Source organism: Triticum aestivum, chromosome 5D, assembly GCF_018294505.1.
Source record: "Triticum aestivum cultivar Chinese Spring chromosome 5D, IWGSC CS RefSeq v2.1, whole genome shotgun sequence".
Taxonomy (NCBI): domain Eukaryota; kingdom Viridiplantae; phylum Streptophyta; class Magnoliopsida; order Poales; family Poaceae; genus Triticum; species Triticum aestivum.
In genome coordinates this window covers 464,498,603-464,522,737 of record NC_057808.1, presented here as the reverse complement: position 1 = coordinate 464,522,737, position 24,135 = coordinate 464,498,603, and the positions used below count along the sequence as shown (strand labels likewise).

The window sequence follows — 24,135 nt, the reverse complement described above, 5'->3', positions numbered from 1 at the left end:
CGCGACCTATAATGGCGGGGAGCAAGCGGAGAGCTCCCCCAACCCATCCAAGGGGAGCGGGTATGCCTTGTCCCTTATTTACTAAGGGGACTTGGATTCCCAATCCATCCGTTCCTCCGCGGGCTCCTGGAGTTCTACGGCCTCCAGTTGCATAACTTTACCCCCGCTTCCATCCTACACATCGCTGGCTACATCGCCCTTTGCGAGCTGTTTCTGGGCTGCGAAGCTCATTTTGAGCTATGGCGGAGGCTATTCTGCCTCGTGCCCCGTACACAGAAGGGGTCACTATATCAAGTGGGCGGAGCCGAAATATGGCGCATCGCCGGTACCGGATACCTATCCGGTACACCGAAGAAGACGTCCGAAGACTAGCCTTCGGAGTGGTTTTATATGGAGGACGTCCCCCTTCCAGATCCTATTCGGATGGGCCTTCCTGAGTTCGACAACGCCCCTTTGAAGAAACGCCACAGCTGGTGCCCTCGGAGCCCCCAGGAGGAAGATAACGGGGAAGTCCTTTACCTGATGGGCCGGATAGATATGCTGGCCAAATCAGGATTGACAATAACCAAGGTTATGTCCATATGTATAATGCGAGGGGTGCAACCACTTCAATATCGGGGACAACCCATGTGGCACTTCAATGGGGAAGACGACGCCACCCGCTGCGGTCGTAAAGGTTCGGACTCCATCGCTGCCCTAGCGAAGATACTGTCTGATTTGTATAAAGGAGAAGAAGAGGAGTTCGCCCGTATCAAGCCACGGGATGGATTCTCCATGTACAACCCCCCAAGCTGGGTGAGCTGCTACTTTCTACTCCAGTCCTTTCCGCATTCTTTGTCATAAGTATTTACCTTGTTATTTCATAACAGGAACTGCGAAAAGCCGTGAGGGAGGTCCACAGCCCGTCTCCACAACCAGAGGACCCTGACCGGGCCCTCGACCCCGGACTCAAAGAAGATCCGGACACATTTGTGGAGCTCATCGACAGGACGTTCTATCAGTTGAGCTGTGACGGTACCTTGGTGGCTATCATAGCCGATTATCCTGGACTACTCCCCGCATCGCATGTAAGTAAAACCGGAGCCCTAACTTCCAAGAAGGATCCCTTTTTCTGCACTTCACCTAACGCACACATATGGTGTTTTACAGGGAAGGCCCTCGGGACACCATGCCGAACCCGCAGTGACTCACCAACAAGGGGCACCGAAGCCGGGTAGGCTTAAAAGGAAGGCGGTCAGGACTGAGACGCCGTCGCAGAGGTACAAAAGAGAACCCCGCTCCATGGTGGTCGTCTTTTAAAATATAATAACGCCCATGTTTCCTGGTAGGAAAAGCGCTCGCCGGACTATATCCGGAGAGGTTGCCGGTCACGCCTCCACCAGTCGAGCTCCAGAGCCGGACATAGAGGCGGACGCTAACATGGGGCCAACGCCGGATGTTCCTCCTACAGAGGATGCGGATAGGCTATCCGCTACAAATTCCGAAGTGGAGAGCGCCATGAATCACAGGCGTCGCCGGGCCGTACTCCGTGACGCTTGTTTCTCCCAAGAGGCATTCGATGCCTTCAACTCAGGAGACGCGTACATCCGAGCTGCTCAGAATGGTCTTGCCAGAGGCATGGACCAGTATGTGAAAGATATACGGGTAAGGAAGTCTAATAATTATGTATATCCGTAGCCCCTGAGACTTGAAGCAGTTGGCACAACTGATTTAAGGATCATTGTTTGCATAGGTTCTTACGGAGAAGAATACCCAATTGTCTCTAGAGCTGGAGGAGTGCAAAGCCCAGCTTCAGGCCGCAGTTGCCGCGGTGAAGGAGTCCGAGAAGGCCCCATCTGGTAACGCTTGTTTTCATTGCAAAGAATGTCATGTACCAGGTAGTATGCGGCATGCGTGCAAATCTAACAATAGATTGTGCAGATGGTCCCGGAGTGAATCCAGATGAGCAACATGCTCTACGACAGCTAAACGCTGGCGAGCGCGTGCTTACGCAAGTTAGGCGGGAGAAAAACGATCTCCAAGACGCCAATATCCAGCTGGGCGTGGAACTGAAAGATGTTCGAGCCCAGCTTGCTGACTCCGTGAAGGAGAATAAGCGGCTTCGACGCGGCATTTTCAGTAAGTGCTTGAACGAACTTTTAGAGAGTTCGGCGCAGAAGCCGGCTAACAGAGTTATGTCTGCAGGTATGCTGACGAGTCGTCCCGCGGAGGAGATGCCCGGGTCTGCGGGTGATCTTCTGCCAGAGCTCTCCCAACTGCACGAACAAGTTCGGCAGGTTATGCAGGGTATTGCCCAAGCCTTGTGGCCGTCCGCCTCCCCGCCAGGAGGCATGGGGAGCTTATAGAGAAGCTCAAGGGAGCGCGGCGGCGCTTCCGATTATGGAAGATATCGGCCTGCCGACAAGGTGCGAGGGAAGCCTGGGCCATGGTGAAGACGCGATATACCAAGGCTGACCCGAACCACATGGCCGAGGTCGGGCCTATGGGGCCTGATGGGAAAGAGATCCCCGTCAGTTTGGTGTATGACCAAGTAGAATTAGCCGCAAAGTATTCCCAACAGGATTGTAGGCTAGACAGCCTGTTGGATGGTATAGAAGAAGAATTTAGTCAGTCCAAGTGACTGTGCACTTCAAATGACATGTATTGTCCCTAGCCGGATTGTAAATCATTTGTCATGGCGGACCTTTTCGCTTCGACCTCTGGACCCGACAGTCCGGAGTGTATCCGAATACCCGCTCAGTTATGTAGAAACCGGGGTATGCGTGGAAACCAGGCGTAGGGGTCATAAGTGCTTGAACAGACAAGTACCCAACTAGCTATGTTATATTACATGGATAGTAAGAAACATCTTCCAGGGAGAATAGTTCTGTTAAGGGTTCCTTTCCCTGGGTACGCATGCCCTAATGTGCATGTCCGAGCTGCGAAATGAGACGCAGGATATAAACACCTGGGGGCATGTATTTACAATAAGTAAATGTAATCTTTTGTTCATCGACCGAGTATTCCCTTAAGAACGCTAGCTTTCGGCCTGACCCAGTCTGAGGTACACATCCGGCTGACCCGGCAGTAACAATCGCAGAGGTGCTCCCCTTATGCCCTAGCCGAATTAACGGGAACGTAGGGCATAAACACAAGAGCCAGGCAACCCAGCTTGGCCAAAACTTAAGTCATATCGATGCATATAATGGCGAAAAAAGGTCCATGCAGAAGTATAACACATGTGTGGGGCATAGAGCCCGGAAGATAGTTATATTAAGCTTCTGTATAAGAAGCCCCCAGGTATCATGAGCGCAGCTAGCGCGTCAAGATTGTATAGTCAAGACACATTTTAGCCTTTTAAGGCCTTGAAGAAAAAAGGGGAAGAAAGAAAGAAAGAAAAGACAGATAACGCATATACAAAAAATTGATAGAGGTAAGGAGACGAACACCGAGTCCGGCGCTAGGCGTAGAACCTTCGGAGCCTGGCTGCGTTCCACGGGTTTGGCTCGAGTCGATTGTCCGATGCATCCCGCAGACGGTACGCTCCACCGGTCAGAACTTGGTCAATAACAAAGGGACCTTCCCATTTGGGCTTGAGCTTGTTCTTTTTCTTCTCCGGTAGGCGTAGAACGAGTTCGCCAACATTATAAATTTTGGCCCGTACTTCTCTGCTTTGATATCTTCGAGCCTGTTGCTGACAGAATGCGGAATGGGCTTTTGCCACGTCGCGCTCCTCCTCCAGGGCGTCCAAACTGTCCTGCCGATCAAGCTCGGCTTCTTTCTCTTCATACATGCGCACTCGAGGTGAGTCATGAATTATGTCGTGGGGCAGTACCGCCTCTGCGTCGTACACCATAAAAAACGGTGTGTATCCGGTAGTGCGATTCAGCGTGATCCGCAGCCCCCATAGTACGGAGTCGAGCTCCTCTACCCAGTGCGTATTGGATTCCTTCAGGGATCACACTAATCTGGGTTTGATGCCGCTCATGATAAGACCGTTTGCTCGTTCAACTTGACCGTTAGTTTGCGGGTGATAGACAGAAGCATAATCGAGCTTGATGCCCATGTTGCTGCACCAAAGTTTTACCTCGTCGGCTGTAAAGTTCGAGCCGATATCGGTGATGATGCTGTGGGGGACGCCATAACGGTGTACGACCCCGGATATGAAGTCTATCACTGGTCCGGATTCGGCCGTTTTAACTGGTTTGGCTTCTATTCATTTGGTGAATTTTTCCACCATGACCAATAAGTATTTTTTTTCTTATGGCTTCCCCCTTTGAGGGGTCCGACCATATCAAGCCCCCAGACCGCAAAGGGCCAAGTAATGGGGATTGTTTGGAGAGTGGTAGGCGGCATATGGCTTTGGTTTGCAAAAAGCTGGCAACCGACGCAACGTTGAACGAGGTCCTGTGCGTCTGCTCGGGCCGTCGGCCAGTAGAAACCTGTACGGAAGGCCTTGCTTACAAGGGCCCGAGCTGCGGCGTGGTGGCCGCCAAGTCCAGCATGAATTTCTGCCAAAAGTTTCCGCCCTTCTTCTTCGGAGATGCACCTTTGAAGGACTCCGGTAGCGCTTTTCTTATAAAGCTCTCCCTCGTGGACCTTATAGGCTTTAGACCGCCGCACAATGCAGCGCGCCTCGTTTGGGTCTTCGGGTAGTTCCTGCCTAGTTAGGTAGGCCAGGAATGGTTCTGTCCACGGGGCGATGACAGCCATTATTACGTGGGCGGAAGGTGTTATTTCAGTGGCAGAGCCTCCAATTATGTCAGAGTGTTCGCTATCTGTCGTTGTGGCCGGGTCCAGACTATTATTACCGGTCTCCCCTTCCCATACCACGGATGTCTTAAACAACCTTTCCAAGAAGATATTAGGTGGGACGGGGTCGCGCTTAGCGCCGATGCGGGCGAGGACATCCGCTGCCTGATTGTTTTCCTGAGCCACATGGTGGAATTCGAGCCCCTCGAATCGAGCTGACATTTTGAGGACGGCGTTGCGATAAGCCGCTATTTTTGGATCCTTGGCGTCGAAGTCTCCATTTATTTGAGATATTGCGAGGTTCGAGTCCCCACGCACCTCCAGGCGTTGAATGCCCATGGAGACTGCCATCCGGAGACCATGTAACAGGGCCTCGTATTCTTCCGCGTTGTTGGAGTCAGTGTATAGTATTTGGAGTATGTATTGGACCGTATCTCCGGTGGGGGACGTCAGGACGACGCCGGCCCCCAGACCAGCCAGCATTTTAGAGCCGTCAAAGTGCATAATCCAGTTGGAGTACGCGCCGTACTCTTTAGGGAGTTCGGCTTCTGTCCATTCGGCGACAAAATCAGCCAGGACTTGTGACTTAATGGCTCGCCGTGGTTTGTATATTATGTCGAACGGGAGGTGCTCAATAGCCCATTTAGCAATCCAGCCCGTGGCCTCGCGGTTGTTTATTATGTCGTTGAGTGGCACTTCGGAGGCCACTGTAATTGAACACTCTTGAAAGTAGTGTCGTAGTTTCCGGGATGCCATGAAGACCGCATATGCTATCTTTTGATAATGTGGGTACCGTGATTTGCATGGAGTGAGGATAGTGGACACATAGTATACCGGCTTTTGAAGCGGGAACTTATGTCCGTCCATCTCTCGTTCGACGACGAGCACTGCGCTTACAACTTGGTGTGTTGCCGCTATATATAGCAGCATTAGTTCGCCGACGTTAGGTGCGGCCAAGATTGGGTTTGTGGCCAAAACGGCTTTTATTTCTTCTAATCCGGCCGTGGCCGCATCCGTCCACTCGAAGTGTTCGGTGCGTCGCAGGAGGCGATAAAGGGGTAGTGCCTTTTCTCCTAATCGGGAGATAAAGCGCTTAAGGCAGCCACGCATCCAGTTAGTTTCTGGATTTGCTTGAGGTCTGTTGGGATAGCCAACTATGACAGAGCTCGGATTTTAGTCGGGTTTGCTTCGATTCCTCTATTAGAGATGATGAAGCCTAAGAGTTTTCCGGCGGGCACGCCGAAGACGCATTTTTTCGGATTGAGCTTGATGTCGTATGTTCGGAGATTATCGAACGTGAGCCTCAAGTCGTCTATTAAGGATTCGACGTGTCTGGTTTTAATGACCACATCGTCTATGTATGCCTCCACTGTTTTGCCAATCTGTGTCTCCAAGCATCTCTGAATCATGCGTTGATAGGTTGCACCGGCGTTTTTGAGCCCGAAAGGCATGGTGATAAAACAGAAGGGGCCGTATGGAGTGATGAATGCCGTTGCGGCTTGATCGGACTCCGCCATCTTAATTTGGTGGTATCCGGAGTATGCGTCGAGGAAACACAATGAGTCGTGTCCTGCGGTAGCGTCGATAATTTGATCGATGCGAGGGAGGGGGAAGGGATCCTTTGGGCAAGCCTTATTAAGGTCCTTGAAGTCGACGCATAGGCGCCAGGATTTGTCCTTCTTTGGTACCATCACCAGGTTTGCTAGCCAGTCCGGATGTTTTATTTCTCGAATGAATCCGGCCTCCAGTAACTTGGCTAGACCCTCTCCCATGGCTTGTCTCTTAGGCTCAGAGAAGAGTCGAAGAGTTTGCTTGACCGGCTTGAATCCCTTTAGGATGTTAAGGCTATGCTCGGCCAGCCTGCGTGGGATTCCTGGCATGTCTGAAGGATGCCAGGCGAAGATGTCCCAATTCTCGCGCAAGAACTCCCGTAGTGCGGCGTCTACTGTGGGGTTTAACTGTGCCCCGATGGATGCTGTTTTTGTAGGGTCCGTTGGATGGACTTGGAATTTGACTATTTCATCCGCTGGTTTAAAAGAGGTGGACTTGGATCTTTTATCGAGTATCACGTCGTCCCTGTCCACTGTGGAGCGCAGCGCAGTTAATTCCTCGGCCGCGAGGGCTTCGGATAATGCCTCGAGGGCCAGTGCGACTGTTTTATTTTCGGCCCGGAGTGCTATGTCCGGATCACTAGCTAGAGTGATGATTCCATTGGGTCCGGGCATTTTAAGCTTCATGTACCCGTAATGGGGTATAGCTTGGAAGATCGTGAATGCCTCCCGCCCTAGAAGGGCGTGGTATCCGCTATTGAACGGGGCCACCTGGAATGTGATTTCTTCGGACCTATAATTCTCCGGCGTGCTGAATACCACATCTAGTGTGATTTTCCCAGCACATCGTGCCTCCCGACTAGGGATGATTCCTCTGAAGGTCGTGCTGCTTTGCTCAATGTGGCTTCTGTCTATTTCCATTTTTCGAAGAGTCTCCTCATAGATGAGGTTTAATCCGCTGCCGCCGTCCATGAGCACTTTAGTAAGCCAGAGGCCGTCCACAATTGGACTAAGGACCAAGGCGGCTGGTGCTCGGGCTGTTCGGAATTTAGGTTCGTCACTGGCATTGAAGGTGATAGCCGTATCGCTCCATGGATTTATTGTTGCTACGTGGCAGACTTCGGCAAGGCTGCGGAGTGCTCGCTTACGCCTATTATTTGAGGCGAAGGTCTCGAAGACTATCAATATTGTATTGTTATTTTCCACGGGATGGTGCTCTGCGGTATTGTTGATGAGGAGATCCTCACCGCTCTTGGCCACCTGTCGGAGTACCCAACATGCTCTAAGGCTGTGTGTTGGCATGGGATCCGCTGCACTGTGAATTTTGCATGGCCCGTTAAGCCATCCCTCCAATACGGTTCCACGCCCTGTAGTGGGCTTTTGCTTCTTTGTAATTGGATCGGGTGACTTACGAGAGTACACCCTTTTAGTTCGGACTGGGGGTTTTGTCAGAGCCGGAGGATCCCAAAATTTTGTTTGGGTTTTCCAGGCGCTTTCCATCACACAGTACTTCCGTACTATGGCCGCCAAGTCAGCGAAGTGTGCTATGTCACGGCGACTTATGGCGTTGAGGATTCCCATGTCCGTGCAATTTTTGCAAAAGAATGAAATTGTGTCTTCCTCGCGATAGTCCTTAACCTTGCTCATTACAAGGAGGAATCTGGCCCAATAGTGGTGTACTGTCTCTTGGGGCTCTTGTCTAATGTGGGAAAGATCACTTATATCTGGGTGGGTGGGTAGATTTGAACCCTGACCCGATCTGAGACCCAGGGGCGGAGGAGTTTCCGATCTTGGAAGCTCGGGCTCCGGGATGTTGCCCGCTAGGTCCGGTCCGCTGTCTGATTCTAGGTTCAAGGCTTGGGCCATGTCCTCCCGTAGATGGGTATCCGGCTTGGAGAGCTCAGGAATCCGGACATAGTTCGTCCTCAAGATGGAGGAAGAATCGCTGAGTTGCTCCTCCACCACCGCTATCTGATGGGTGACCGGCAGAGAGTTAATCTCCCTTTGGTCGGGTTTAAGCCCAATCCGATGATAGTCCGTAGCGACTCCCAAAGCGGCGATGCGGTCCAAGAGCTCGTTCAAGGAGGAGAGCTCCATTGGATCCATCTTCTCGGCGAATCCCGAGCTGACGCGGAGGCGGTTTTTGATGACCCGAGAGGTCATCATCGGCGCAGCAGCCGAACGGGCGGTCATGATGAAGCCGCCTAGTCGGAGAGTTTGGCCTACAGCCAGGGACCCCCAGAGGTGATGTTGTCCTTGACAACGAGACGAGCCATCCCTCCTTATGATGACGGCACAGTGGAACTCTCAATGAAAGCACCAATGTCGGTGTCAAAACCGGCGGATCTCGGGTAGGGTGTCCCGAACTGTCCGTCTAAGGCGGATGGTAACAGGAGGCGGGGGACACGATGTTTACCCAGGTTCGGGCCCTCTCGATGGAGGTAATAACCTACTTCCTGCTTGATTGATCTTGATGATATGAGTTTTACAAGAGTTGATCTACCACGAGATCGTAGAGGCTAAACCCTAGAAGCTAGCCTATGGTATGATTGTTGTTGTCCTACGGACTAAACCCTCCGGTTTATATAGACACCGGAGGGGGCTAGGGTTACACAGAGTCGGTTACAAGGGAGGGGATCTACATATCCGTATTGCCAAGCTTTCCTTCCACACCAAGGAGAGTCCCATCCGGACACGGGACGAAGTCTTCAATCTTGTATCTTCATAGTCCAACAGTCCGGCTAAAGTATATAGTCCGGCCGTCCGAGGACCCCCTAATCCAGGACTCCCTCAGGGATCCAAATTAATACCCACAAGTGCCTCGATTGCTCGAGAGCATGCCTATATCAGCCATAACTGATCATCGTAGCCCTGGCCATGTCCCATGCAGTAGCCGAAGCAGAGCAGGAGAAAGATGAAGCTCACTGAGGGAGGTTGTAGCCGAGGCAGTACTCAGTGGGCGCCGGGTTGCACCTGAACGCCGTCCACCCAGCGAGGAACCGCTTCCTACACCGCACATCCACGCCGCTGCATTGGAGTTGCGCCTTGCACCGTCCCACCGATGAGCACGAGTGCCACGGGCACCGAAGCGGCCAAGGAGAGGATGAGGTGATGTATAGCACATCCAGGAGCACCACCAGGAGCTTCCTGATGGCTGGCTAGCACAAGGGAGGGCCGACGCGATCCCGCATCAATGACATGAATTTGCATAAATCCATCCATGCTCTTACCATGTTTTCTGCAAAACACACACAAAATCCAATCATGTTAATAGAGCACAACCAGAATCTTCTATCTCATATGGAGATTAAAAGGGACAACAATAAAGGACATATAAAACCAGTAGCTCAAATTTACACACATGATCAAGAAAATGACAAAGTGGGCAGCATATATATGCAGCAATCCATCTCCATGCTCTTATCATGTTTTCTGCAATCCAGAGTGACGCCTACCATCAGCAACATAACTTGTATAAAGTCACACCTACGATTAGTAATACTGGACTAAACCTCACTATAAATTAGAGCACGTTGATACTCTTTATGGGGATAAATTAGAGCAAAAACTGGAAAACAAATTATGGATACATACTATCGTCAGGCATGTCCTACATTTTCTGTATTGAAATAGAGACTGAGCAGTGAGGGAAGGTGAGAAAGAAATTACATTTGATGGGAATCGATTTTGGTCCTTAGTATTACATGGATTTATCAGTCGATGCACATGAAGGGTGGCTTTAGAATTTTCTTGTCTTACTTAAAAAAACAGATCTACTCAGCATGCACATATGAGACATACATTCAGAGATCAGGAGAACCAACTAATGTCACTGTTATTATTTTTTTAGTAAGCACTGTATCGTTATATTGGTCTCAAATTTGCATATCCGCTTTTGCTGCTTTATTGACCGTAAAGAAACAATATAAAAATTTACCATTAAGAACATTGCACATCACCCATCCATAAATCATGAATTGCACAAAAGAATAAAAGAGAGACATGAGGGAGCTAGTATACCTACGAACAAGATGGAATTGGCAAGGTTGCCGACAAGAAAGTCCAACTCTGTTCAAGGACTCCTACACTTTGGGGGATAGATGTTGTCGCACACAGAGCAGGCCCCAGCCACGGAATTGAGCGGAGCTCAGGAGAGAGGTGGACAATGGCGTGAAGATGAGAGCGCACCTACATCAATCATTCGAGAGAGCTCAAGGTAAGGCCTGTAAAAAAATAGCCGGCAATAGAATTAGGCAACAGAAATATCAACCTAACCAAGTATGTAAGATTTATGACTATAAGGCATGCACGGGAAGCAAACAATCAAGGCTGAGAAACAAGTGTCATGTCTAATTGCTCTTTATTGCTGTTGTAAACTAAAACAGAAACCACCACAAACAACTATATATTGTGCATACATTAATCAGGGGCACACTAAAACAACAAAGCATCTAGTGGGGTACTCCTACTTATCGTATGACCACAAGAAACTTGGCAGGCCTAACCCCCCTCCTCAACAACAAAGCCATACTCTATGAAAAAAACCAAGCTAGATCCAACGCTCCCCTGGACAACAAGGTACCCGCAAAACAAGGCAGATCCAAAAATCCCCTAACTCTATTTTAGCCTTCATCTCTCACCAGATCCATTTATTCATCCAAAAACACCCATCATAAGGGCCACACCGAAGCACTAAAGCATCTCATAAGGACCTCAAGAAACCTGGCAGGTCTAAACCTCTCCTTGACAACAAAGTCATGCCGAAAGCACATCGGTCTACCCGTTCAAGAGCAACAATTAAATAATCCACACCAACTATCAAGAACACAAAAGCGTGCATCCGTGTGCCATCTCATTTACTACTACTGAACAATATCAACATGAACCTGAAAAATCAAAACAAAATGCTATGACGTATTTGTCCCCTCGTAAGCACGACGTATTTGTCCTAATTATCATACTCCTAATTATCAACATGAACCCGGCAGGACTAATTCCCTCGTAAGCACGACATATTTGTCCTAATTATCATACTCCTAATTATCACCTTTATTCAAACAAAATGCAATCTAGCCAAATAAGACAGATCCAAAAAGCCCATTCCTTGGGGCCTAGCTAGACCTAAAGCAAAAAAAACAGCAACACTCCACCAACAGAGGAGCAGCAATCACACGCCCTACAAGGATCCAGACAAATAAGAAAAGGCATACATATATGCTCCAGCAATAACAAGCACTAGCACTTTCGGCATTTTCCAAAGACAAGAAAAAACAACAGAAGGCCCTCACTTCCCAGCCTGCATACCAGCACGCATGACAAACAGAATATAGCGAGCCTCAAAAACCACATGGCCATACCGACATACACCTAGCCCTAAAATAAGATTGAAAAGTATGTGGAAAAGAGGGGTTGACCTGCAGATGACCCAAAGATTCTGTGAACGAAGATGCAACCAGCTCGGATCAAAATATGCACATACAGGAGCGGACGAGGCTGGAGGGCAAACAAGGGAAAATCAGACACAAGCAGCAACCAGTGGCAAGAACAACGGATGCACAAACACATACCTGCAAATCAATGAGCACAACAGCATATCCGACAAGAACCAGTCTCGGGGAGGACCAAGCGGAGGTGCAGGCGCAGCGTCGTCGTCCATGGTGACACCGTGCACTGGCGACCGTGGCGCTAGGGTTAGCCGTCTGCGGGCGGCGCGTCGGATCAACGTGGTGGGGAAGAGAGGGCCGAGCAGCGGCGCCAGTGGCAACCTCCGCTCCTCCTTGCGATGGGGACGATTGAGCTCGATGGGGGAGCAGCGGCGCCACCGGCCGCGGTGCCCCTTCGGGAGATGCTGGTTCAAGGCGGTGGGTGGCGATGTGGGCGGGAGGAGAGGAGGCGCGCGGGGGGGAAGGGGAACGAGCGAGAGGGAGGGAGAGGAGGCGGCTAGGTCTCCAACACAGAGCAACCGGCTTTTATACCACTTTACGCGAAATGACGAGAATGCCCTCGGCGGGGCAGCGTAATTACGCGCGGTGGCACGAGACGACGGTAACTAAATTTTATCTAACGGCTGACAACGATCTGGTAAATATCCGACGTCTCACGTGAGCCGCCCGAGATCCGACGACTGAAATCGCATCAGGAAAACGATCGAACGGCCGAAATGCTCTAATCGCTGAGAACGCCCGTAGCTCCCTTCGGTTCTTATTTCTGGATACCAAGCTTTCCCAGGGCCTCCTCAAGCCGAGCTCTCAAGCACTCCAAGTCTCCATCTCGTACATTCACACAAAACCCGACAAATAATAATGCAGACGAGCATTCTCACGGCGCGGCGTGCGCCGCCCGCTTAGCGCTAGTACATGTATATGCATGCAGAGATGTCCAGTTGTCCACACCACACATGCACGCAGAACACCTGCGAAAGAAAAACTTGCACGCAGCACACCTGCGACCACGCGTCCATGCCGCGAGATGATAACGAACTCGGGAGATATTCATGGATCTGGGAGCGATCGTGAAATCTTGTCCACGCAGCGCAGTTCCTATTCCACCTCTTCTCCAATGGAGGCTGCTGCGGGTGTGAGCGCCGGCAGTGATGGCGGGAGGCGCCCGCTGCGGGTGTTCTTCCTGCCCTTCTTCGCGCGGGGGCACCTCATCCCGATGACCGACCTGGCGTGCCGCATGGCCGCGGCGCGGCCGGCGGAGGTGGAGGCCACGATGGTGGTGACGCCGGCCAACGCGACGCTGATCGCCACCACGGTCACGCGCGCCGTGGACGCGGGGCACGCGGTGCGCCTGCTCCGCTACCCGTTCCCGGACGTCGGCCTCGAGAGCGGGGTGGAGTGCCTCGGCACCGTCGCCCAACACGACGCCTGGCGGGTGTTCCGCGCCGTCGACCTTTCGCAGCCGATTCACGAGAAGCTGCTCCTGGAGCACCGCCCCGACGCCGTTGTCGCCGATGTGCCCTTCTGGTGGGTCACGGACATCGCCGCCAAGATCGGCGTCCCGCGCCTCACGTTCCACCCCGTCGGCATCTTCGCTCAACTCGCCATGAACAACCTCTACGCCATCCGCTCGGACATAATCCGGGACGGCGTTGCCGCCCCGTCAGTCATCGTGCCGGGGATGCCAGGGAAGGAGATCGCCATCCCGCCGTCGGAGCTCCCGGAGTTCCTCCTCCAGGACGCCGTTCTTTCTATGGAGTGGGACAACATCAAGGCGGCCCAGCTCGCCGGCTTCGGAGTGATCGTGAACACCTTCGCCGACCTCGAAAAACCGTACTGCGACGAGTACAGACGCGTCGACGCGCGCCGCGCCTACTTCGTCGGCCCCGTCAGCCTGCCGTTGGACTCCGCCGTGCACCGGGGCGGCGATGGCAACGTGGACTGTCTAGAGTGGCTATCGACCAAGCCGAGCCGATCGGTGGTGTACGCCTGCTTCGGGAGCTGGGCTTGCTTCTCAACGCGCCAGATCCGCGAGCTCGCGCTGGGGCTGGAGGCCTCGAACAAGCCATTCCTGTGGGTGGTCCGCTCCGAGGACTCCGACGGCCTGTGGGCGCCGGAGGGATGGGAGCAGCGCGTTGCCGACCGCGGCATGGTCGTCCGAGGGTGGGCACCGCAGCTGGCGGTGCTGGCCCACCCATCGGTGGGCGCGTTCCTGACGCACTGCGGGTGGAACTCGGTGCTGGAGGCTGCGTCGGCAGGCTTGCCGGTGCTGACGTGGCCGCTGGTGTTCGAGCAGTTCATCAACGAGCGGCTGGTCACCGAGGTGGCGACGTTCGGCGCGCGCTTGTGGGACGGCGGCAAGCGCAACGTGAGAGTGGAGGACGCGGACACCGTGCCAGCAGAGGCGATCGGTCGGGCGGTGGCCGGGTTCATGGAGGGCGGAGAGCGGTGGGAGAAGATGAGGGCAAGAGCATGGGAGCTGGCTGAGAGGGCGCGTGCCGCGGTCAGCGAGAATGGGTCGTCGTGGCGCGATTTACACCGCGTGATCGACGATCTGACTGAGGCTAATGCCTCGAGGGTTCACAGCAACGGGGACTCATAGCCTCACGCTCAGTGTAATTTAGTTTCATGATGAGGATTTGTTTTTGTTTTCTTTCACTAGGAAAAGTGCCTGTTGTAAGGGGAGAAAATTATATTAAAGGGAATAGGTGTTCCTAGTCCGAATTTGCTATTTTATATTAGATGTGAAATAGTTAACTCACATCCAAATCTACAACCATTAGATAGAACTTTTAGATTCGTGCTATTTCCTCAGGCCGATGCCGTCAACCCAGCTGGCTCGTGTTTTATCTTTTGTTGTGTTGTCAGCCACGGGCTTTGTGTCTTTTTTTTATACTAGCAAAAGGACCCGTGTGTTGTAACGGGAAAAAAATATAGCATACACTTATGTTCAATTCTTCTTTGCCGGGTCTATCATTTACCATGTTATACCCACACCTTACCGTTTGTTCTATTTATTTTCAAAGAGGCTTGTTGATTGTCTATTTGGTCACATATATAAATTGATGGGGTCCTATGTAAATTAGCCAGATGGTGCTATTAATTAATATGCAAATCTCCTTTTTGGCAGAACTGAAAGATGACCCAATGCCCCAATAGGGACAATCAAATGACGTGGTCCACAACAAAGGCAGACGAAACCAAAAATATTACCTTACTTTATTAGTAGGTAATAATAATAATAATGATGATGATGATGATGATGATAACAATAATAATAATAATAATAATAATAATAATAATAATAATAAAATAATAGCACAAATGCCCGTGTGTTGCAATGGGAATAAAAGCGAGGAGTTAGTTTCAGACACACCAGAGTCCAATTCTGACTCCTCGTGCTACCGTCAAGAATCAGGGTTCTTCCTTTGCGGTTATCTTTTCACTCTCGGAAGCACACTATCTTGTTCCGCTTCGCCATATACCCAGTCACGTGGAGGTACTGGGTATATACGTGGTCTAAGCATGTCTCTCCGGTTACGATGATTAGAGCAGCAGGCTCGAAATTGTCAAGACCATGGAAATTAGAAATTTAAAACTTGATTGTCGTTACATGTGCTCCGGTGTAATAAAATCATAAATTACGAGACTGAGTTTTTGGCTCAGGCACCACTGTGAGAATGATTGACAATACGAGCATCACCAGCCTGAAGAAAGTTGTTGCTGTTATGACGGGCATGGCCAAGAGGATATATGATGCGCAATGACACCCGACAACAACATTTCTCATGGTTTCGGTTTTTTTTTCTGAACCAGTGCTATATTTGATTATTTGGCACAAAAAATGTAATTCTTTCACTCCAACTACGACCAACATGGCTCGTCATTCATCCAAAAGATGTCCCTTATGATTTTTTTTTCAGAAAAAAATTAGTGCATTATCTCCTTGCTGTCGTCTAACTGAAGGAAACTGAATGTGAAAATTTAAGTGTATATAGACTGACCCACTCGGAGTGTATACAAAATATTTTTATCCAAGTCGTCAATGCCACACCGTACCTCCAATGTCCATCTGCATCTACACGGTATGTCTAATCTTAAGCAAGAATGTGAACTGAAGAAGAAACTACCAACCAAACTGAGATAACAACATGTAGCCAAACCTGTATAGGTGCTTCATTCGAGAGGAGGCTTGTTGAGGTCGCATGTGTTGGAAATATGAGCAATTTACCATATGATTTTATTAACGGAAATACTAGATAAAGCATGACTAAAATAGCAGAGATAAAGCAAGTCATGCAATCTGACGGAGAGAAGGTAAATAACATCTGCAAATATGAACTAGAACCGAACATATCTAGAGCAGACAGTAGAGCAAGTTGCATATATGAAGTAGAACTTAACATATCTAGGGCAAACACTAGAACAAGGAACTGTGGCAGGACCTCTAAAAGAAAGAGCAAGAAAACGTACGGGACAACAGTAGCAGTAGTAGCACTGAATTTGGGGTCGGTGTCCTCGCCAGCCATGTCGTCAAGGAGGTTGTCGACGTCGGGGAAGTAGTCGTCGGAGTCCGAGGCGTCCGTGACGAAGAAGTCAGTAGTCGCGCGAAGCGCTCCCCAAAAACCTTATCACCCTTCTCCCGTACAGGACTCAAAGAGGTGCGGTTTCGGAGGCCTACTGTCCCGACTCGCGGTGCACGCCGCAAGCCGGGAGAGGAAGACAACAGTAGCTCAGAGATTGGAACCGGTGGCGAGAGGAGGAAGAAGTTCTGGTGTGTATCTCTGGAGAGGAGCGACCTCCCTTTTATAGGCACTGGAGAGAGAGGCGAGAGGGCAGTGTCGGAAGGTGAAACGAAAAGACGAAGACGAAGCGAACAGCCAGCAGCCGAAAAGTTGCACCGTTTGCATTCAGTCTCCACTATCGAAAAATCTTTTCAGCTTTCGTGTGACCTTTCATATACCAGTCGTGCGTAGTAAAAATTTAGACATCGGCTCGACTCATTCCTGCAACCTGCGTCGCGTCGTGACGAGGCGTGGTGAGGCGGGCGGCGGAGGAGGAGCGCACGTGAATGTCCCTCTTGTTCTCATGCTCATACATGTGGGAAAACATCCTCCCTTGTAAGGAGGTCCAACTCCCACCAAACTAGCAATATGGAACTAAACTTTAGTTCCACCTCTTGCCTTGCACGAATGGGCTGCGTGGGCCTCTAGGATTTATTAGGAATTTCTGAAACTGCTATTGGGCTGGCCCAAAATAGACAAAATTCCAGCAATCCCCCACCAGATCCCAGAGGCACACAAAATTTGCCTTTGGTTCCAAAACACTGTTTTATATGCCGGTATTGCAGTGGAGACTGTTAAGTTGAACTTCCACCTAGAACTCTATGCTACACTAGTAAGCAACTTGAACAGTGGATTGGGCCTTGAACTGCAAGTTTTCTGCGAATCTAGCTTCACACAAAGCCTTGACCGATACTAGGCTACCATGGGTCTTCCCCGCGGTTGGAGCTTATGCGTCATACTCCGAGACCTTTCATGAGTTTACTAGAGAGCACCCTACTTTCATAGATTGCGACGTTTAACAATTAGACTCATATAGGTGTGTTCTTCAAAAGATGTTCTGCAGGGCAACATCTCTGCTTCAACGAGCCACTTAGAACACATTAGGATATACATCAACCTGCCATGCAGATTAGGAGAGTATTGCATCTTCATGGAGTGGTATTGTTAATAGTAAGGATACTCTCCTCTCAGTTGACCAGCAGCTTGTCTCCACATCTAATTCACGGGATCTCCGATCACATAGACTAGGTTACCACTGTGAACAACTCATATTGTGGGTCTCATACCCATCTCCTTTGATGCATTATCTACCACATTACGTGATAGACCCTCAGTAAAAGGATCTGCCAGATTTTTAGATGTTTGGATATAATCCAATGCAATAACTCCGGAGTTTTTCATTTTTCTGACAGACTTCAACCTTCTCTAAACGTGTCTTGATGACTTCATGTTATCCTTTGAGCTGCTCACTTTCGTGATTACAGTTTGATTGTCGCAGTTCATAAGGATACCCAGTACAGGTTTCTCAACTACCGGCAACTCATTCAAGAGCCGACGAAGCCAATCTGCTTCGACCGTAGCTGTATCTAGTGCTGTGAGTTCTGCATCCATTGTTGACCTCGTTAAGATGGTCTGCTTGCAAGACTTCCAAGAAACAACGCCACCTCCATGAGTGAATACATATCCGCTCGTGGCCTTTATCTCATCAGCATCTGAGATCCAGTTTGAGTCACTATACCCTTCCAGTACCTTTGGGTACCCAGTGTAGTGAATTCCATAATTCGCAGTGCCTTTCAAGTAATGCATAACTCTCTCTAGAGCTTTCCAATGCACATCTCTAGGTTTTGAGACAAACTAGCTCAGTTTGCTAACAGCAAAAAAGATGTCAGGTCTTGTACCACTAGCTAAATACGTAAGCGAGTCAATAATCTGAGAATACTTCAATTGATCTTTAGCAATTCTTCGATTCTTTCGAAGCAGCACGCTAGCATCGTATGGTGTTGGAGATGGCTTGCAGTCACTGTAGCCAAAGCGATTCAAGATCTTTTCCACATAGTGAGATTGAAGCAATGTAATCACACCATCATCGTCTCTCAACAACTTGATGTTCAGAATGACATCAGCCACTCCTAAATCCTTCATCTCAAAACAACGAGATAGGAAATCCTTGACCTCCTTAATAACATTCAGATTTGTTCCGAAAAACAGTATGTCATCAACATACAAGCAAAGGATAACTCCCTTGCCCCCACCATGACGATAGTACACACATTTATCAGCTTCGTTTATAACAAAGCCTGCAGCTGTTAAAGTTCTTTCAAACTTCTCATGCCACTGTTTGGGTGCTTGCTTGAGTCCATACAAAGACTTTAGCAACTTGCACACTTTTCCTTCCTGACCATCTACTACAAACCCATCTGGTTGTTCCATATAAATTTCCTCTTCCAACTCTCCATTTAGGAAAGCAGTCTTAACATCCATTTGATGAACGAGAAGACCATGTGAGGCAGCTAGTGAAAGTAGTACGCAAATAGTGTTCAGTCGAGCCACAGGTGAGTAAGTATCAAAGAAGTCTTCACCTTCCTTTTGGGTATAACCCTTGGCCACGAGCCGTGCCTAGTACTTCTCGATAGTACCATCAGGCCTAAGCTTCTTCTTGAATACCCATTTGCATCCTATAGGTTTACACCCATAAGGACGATCAGTTATCTCTCAAGTTTCATTTGCCAAGATGGAATCCATCTCACTACGGACCGCTTCCTTCCAGTAGTCAGCATCTTCAGATGCATAGACCTCTGAAATAGAACTGGGAGTGTCATCTATTAGATAGACAAGAAAATAATCACCAAAGGACTTTGCAGTCCTCTGTCTCTTGCTCCTAGTAGGAAATTCATTGTTCTCCTCCACAGGATTTTCAAAGTGTTCCATCGAAATAGCAGGTTCAGTAATTTTAACTGGTTCCTGATTCGATGAACTAGGCATCTCCTGATTAGATGAGGTAGCCATATCCTTCATGGGAAAGATATCTTCAAATAAAGTTGCATCATTCGAATCCATGATCGTACCGACATGCATGTCAGGTACCTCAGATTTTACAACCAAGAATCTATAGCCAATACTATGAAAGGCATATCCTAGGAAAACACAATCCATAGTTTTGGTTCCAAGTTTACGCTTCATTGGAATTGGCATATTGACTTTCGCCAAACAACCCCAAGTTCGTAGGTATGAGAGTTTTAACCTTTTCTTCTCTCATTCCTCGAATGGAGTTATCTCTTTGTTCTTTGTGGGAACTCGGTTTACGACATGACATGCAGTCAATATCGCCTCCCCCACCATGCCTTGGAGAGACCCGATGTGTCTAACATGGCGTTAACCAAATCAGTTAGAGTATCGGCCACTGTCGGGGATATACCCCGCGGTATGACCCGGCCGGATATATGACCCGGCTGGGACTTGGCGTTTCATTGGTAACCCGCCGAAGGATTGGCGACTCACGAGTCTGGCGGCTTACTGGTCTGACGACTCACGAGCCCGGAGACTCACTGATGGCCTCGACGGTAGGTCAGATAGAGGACTAGGCCCAAGGCCCAGAAGGCCGGCTCATGTTATGGTGGGCCGGCTTAAGAGGAAAGGCATAAGGAATATTTTCCTACAAAGGAAGCAAGACTAGGACTCCACTTGTAATAGAGTAATCCTAATCCTACTAGGACTAGTCATGTAACCCGCCCCTTCAACTTATATAAGGAGGGGCAGGGCACCCCAAGAGGGACAGAAAAATAATTGCTAAGGCTAGACACAATTAGGAGAGCCGGCTTATGTTGCGACTCCCTCATGAGCATAATGAGACCTAGACACAAACAGCATGTAGGGCTATTACCGGATGATGTTTCCCAGGGCCAGAAGCTGTCTAAACCCTTATCTTGTGTGATGATCCGCCTCGCGTCTCTCATCCCGATCAACCCCTCTCAAGCTAGCACATAGATGCGTTGGCCTCACGACTAAGTCCTCACACTAGGACATCTGCCGTGACAATTCCACGACAGTTGGCGCCCACCATGGGGCCGCGCACGGTGATGTTGAGTTCTTGGAGGGATCACTTCCAGGGATCGAGAAGCTCGCGAGTATCTGGATCAGGAAGAGTTCGCACGGAAGAATTCATATTAAACTCTGAGCTTATCAAGTTGAAATTGCTAGACAACCCGGCAAAGAAAGCCTCGTGGAACATGTCTCGAGGTTAACCCGATGGAGAAGCTAGGGTTTTGTCGCCGCTGCACGCGTCTGTGGCGATCGGTCAATGGATCGATGACTGCTGCTGGTACAGATCAACTACTGCTGATGGTATTTGTCTGGTTAAAGAAAACAAAAAAGAGGGAGACAGCCCACGACCCGAAAGCGGTTTCCGCCATCGAGCCGCTGTCGCTCCACCGTTATCTGCCCCCGCGGCGCTGAGCCGCCGCCCGGCCCTCACGGTCGCCGCCGCTGACTCGCCGTGTTTCGCCCCTCTACGGCAGACTCGTGAGCCGCCAGCCGCCTCACCAGCACCGGTCCGTCGGATGGCCCGCGAGCCGCTGTCGTCCGAGGTTCTGCTCCGAGTCGTTTTCATTGTCATGGCCTTAAGCTATCTCCGTTTTCAACTCCAAGCCGGTCTCTGCCTCCAGATGGCCGCCTTACCGCTGCGGGAGCATCTAGCGCTTAGCGGCACCACGTTGAGTGGTCTCCGCCTGCAAGCCACTGCTACACTCAACCCGTTCCTGCCGGGCCACGCCTTCGCCCGCAGTGCTCTGCCTCGGCCGCTGCGGCCTCGCCTCGCGGGCGCCTCTCTGCCGTGCTAAAACGGCCAGGGTTCCACCCGTGTTTCCTCTCGTCGCCCTCAGAGGGCCGCCCCGCGCCTCCGGCTTGCGTTCGTCGGGCCACCGCCCGTGAGCCGCCGCCTTCGTCCACCTTGGAGCTGCTGGCCCCGAGCCGCCGCTTCCACCGGCTTCTGCTAAACCCGCCGCACGCTGAGTCGACGGACGCCGCCGATCGCTTCCGTGCCAAGCCAGCATCGCCTCGACCTCGAGCGCCTGCGCCACCACTGGTCCTCCCGCGCCAAAGCCGCCTCCGTCGAGCTCTGCCTCCTGCTCTCCGTTTTGAGCCGCCCGCGACACGCCTAGATCCGTCGCTGTTTCCGCGGCCTCGCCGCCGCCGCCTGCTTCCAGCGTCGAGTCGCCCCGGTGCAAGCCGCCACGCATATACTCCATCTGCGTGCGCCCCCTTGCTGCCGCTACGGTCACAGCCGGCGCCTGGCAGCCTCCGAGCGTCTGCCATTCCAAGTCGCCGCCTGCAACTTTGTTGAGCCGCCTCATTGCGAGTAGCACCGCCTCCACCAAGGCCCTGCCTGCAAGTTGTTTTTTCCGAGCCGCTACTGCAAGCACGCTATGCTGCCTTCGTTGGTTGGGTCAGAGGCCTATTCTCCGAACATTTTTTCACAAATTGCTTTCTAAAGCTTCCTGCTGAAACGTTAAAAGTCAACAAGTCAGTGGCAAGCCATAAAGTGTTTGTCTGGTCACTAAATGGAGGAGGGAACAAGCCGATCAGAGAAGATGATGCTCGTGTTTGGAAGCACGGATCTCAAGGGGCATCCAAAGTTAACATCCATACCCCTGGAGCTAGCCCTTGAAACACAGATTTTTTATCACTGCATATATTGCTGCCGCCTTACGGAGAGCAGATTTCAGTGCTCGGTTGTGACGCAGAGTTTCCAAACACACGAGGGCGTACATTCAGAAGAATATTTCACGGGTTTTCAACCAGAGGATAATGAAGCAGTGCATGCACGCATGATGATTCCCAGTGGGCAAGTACTACTATTATGTTTACAGCAGGCCGGTGGCAGTCAAAGTGCTGTATTAAATACCAAAGACCAGAGGCAAAGTACACTGATCAACTGATGGCCGAAGAAGTTCACCGTGATGGACAAATACAACGCTCGTTTCCTGAGGAAGATTACGCCAAGCCAATTTCAGAATATAATTCTACATGGTCGTGATTCACGTGATGTGAACGTACAATACAAACTTCCACATTTATACTGCTGGGGTGCTGTTTGCACATATAAAAATTCAGTCAAATTGGAACCTAGTCTGCCAAGGAGGGACCAACCACGGATGCGTCGCTTTGAGCCCTACTTGGGGCTGTATTGAATCGCCAAGTCGTTTATCCACTATCAGCATCCGGATTCATCCGATAAAAATACCAGGTGCTATTTTTCTATCTATTTTTAAGTACATATTAATTTATCCGAGAACAATTGCTCTGGCTCGCGATGTTTACTATGCAGGACAATTATTCACTGCAAGAATGGTCGTTATGTCACGAATATAAAGCTCGCGCTAATATTATCAAGCGCGCATCCAACCATACCGCATTATTCAACAAATGTGTGTGCAAGTCGCCGCCTCTGTGGCTCAGTCTACAACAACAACAACAACAACACCGCGGCCGGTTCACCCATCTGCGCCAGATTACAACACCGCAGACAACTCACCTGTCCGCCCCCGCGGCCGATTCTCCCGCCCGCGCCGGCTTACAACGCCGCGGCCGACTCATCTGTCTGTGCCGCCTCTGATGCTACGGTTGTCTTTACCGCCTGTTTCTCGCGGTCGAGTCTACATCAACTTATACGGGATCATTTATAACCTACCGAGCTTCAACATATTCCAGCGTTCCGCTGTTCAACTATATGCCGGTTTACATCACGGTCAAGTATGGAGAATCTCAAGCCAACTCCTCGAGTCGTCTTAAGACTTGGGGGCTACAATGACATGACTCGGCAGAATTGGCCGGTTTCAGTGAATTCAAGAACTCTGGGTCATTGAAGGGAAAAATAACCCGATCCCGGAGGCTACTGCCCTATTGGTGAAAATTTAAAGGCCATCAGAAAAAATTCCGGCTTAAAAAGAAGGATTCCGGTTCAAAATCCGGTTCAAGGGAAATCTGTCTCCCACAAAGCTCTGAAGCTCTCAGTATCCGGTTTAAAATTCCGGCTCAAGAAGAATTATCTCTTGCAAAGTTCGAGTTCTCAGAAAAAATTAAAGGTTGCAAAGAGAACTCGTTACCATGATGCACGGTTCAAACATGGGTATCCGATCCGGCTTACACGCCTTATTACAAATCACTTGGAGGCTTGATGCCAGAGTTACAGGGACCAAAGAGAGTTTGATGCACAACACAGCTCAAACATAGGTACCCGTTGAGCACAGCTCAGAAATATGTCACTTGGGGGCTTCCTGTTCAAACATAGGTGTATTCACCAAAGAGGACATAGCGTTACTACCCTCTTGACGGGGTTATCTTGTTCAAACATAGGTGTATTCACCAAAGAGGACGTAACCCTTCCGGGTCATCCTACCTGTATACCAGCTGCTTCTTCATCAGGTAATCCTGATTGACCCGCCGAACTCTTAACAATCAATCTTTTACGGTGTATTCACCAAAGATCCTGAGCTTGTTAAGGTTAAAATGCCAGTTTGTCATGTGAGAGCACGGCTTACAGATAGTCAGGATAGATCCAGGCTCATAAGCCGCCTTCCTTGAAACTTGGATAAATCGGCCAGTGATGCACGATGCTACTCCGACCCCGCGTACTCCTGATAAGTCTATCTTTAAATAAGACCTGAACTTATCTGGGTTCAAATGTTGATTGGGTCATGTGAGAGCCGGCTCACGGAAAGCGCGTACCTTCCAGTGGCCATCAGGCTAGTTTCATTGAAGAAGAAACTTTGGCTTGGCGGCCTGCAAAAGCCTCGAATTTTTTGATTTCTTATATAATCTCTTTTTTCTTGCCATATGGTTTTTACAAGTCGG

The 24,135-nt window shown here is 50.2% G+C and overlaps 1 protein-coding gene across 1 annotated transcript in view; it reads left to right on the top strand.

The window, feature by feature from the left end:
• The window catches only part of LOC123120926 (UDP-glucose flavonoid 3-O-glucosyltransferase 7), a 51,506-nt gene extending 37,023 nt beyond the window's left edge, over window positions 1–14,483 (top strand). The window contains exon 5 of the mRNA XM_044540887.1: window positions 12,654–14,483. Coding sequence (XP_044396822.1) covers window positions 12,654–14,324 — 1,671 coding nt within the window. The 3' untranslated portion in view covers window positions 14,325–14,483. The remainder of the gene's footprint in view (window positions 1–12,653) is intronic.
• The last annotated feature ends 9,652 nt before the right edge of the window (window positions 14,484–24,135 follow it).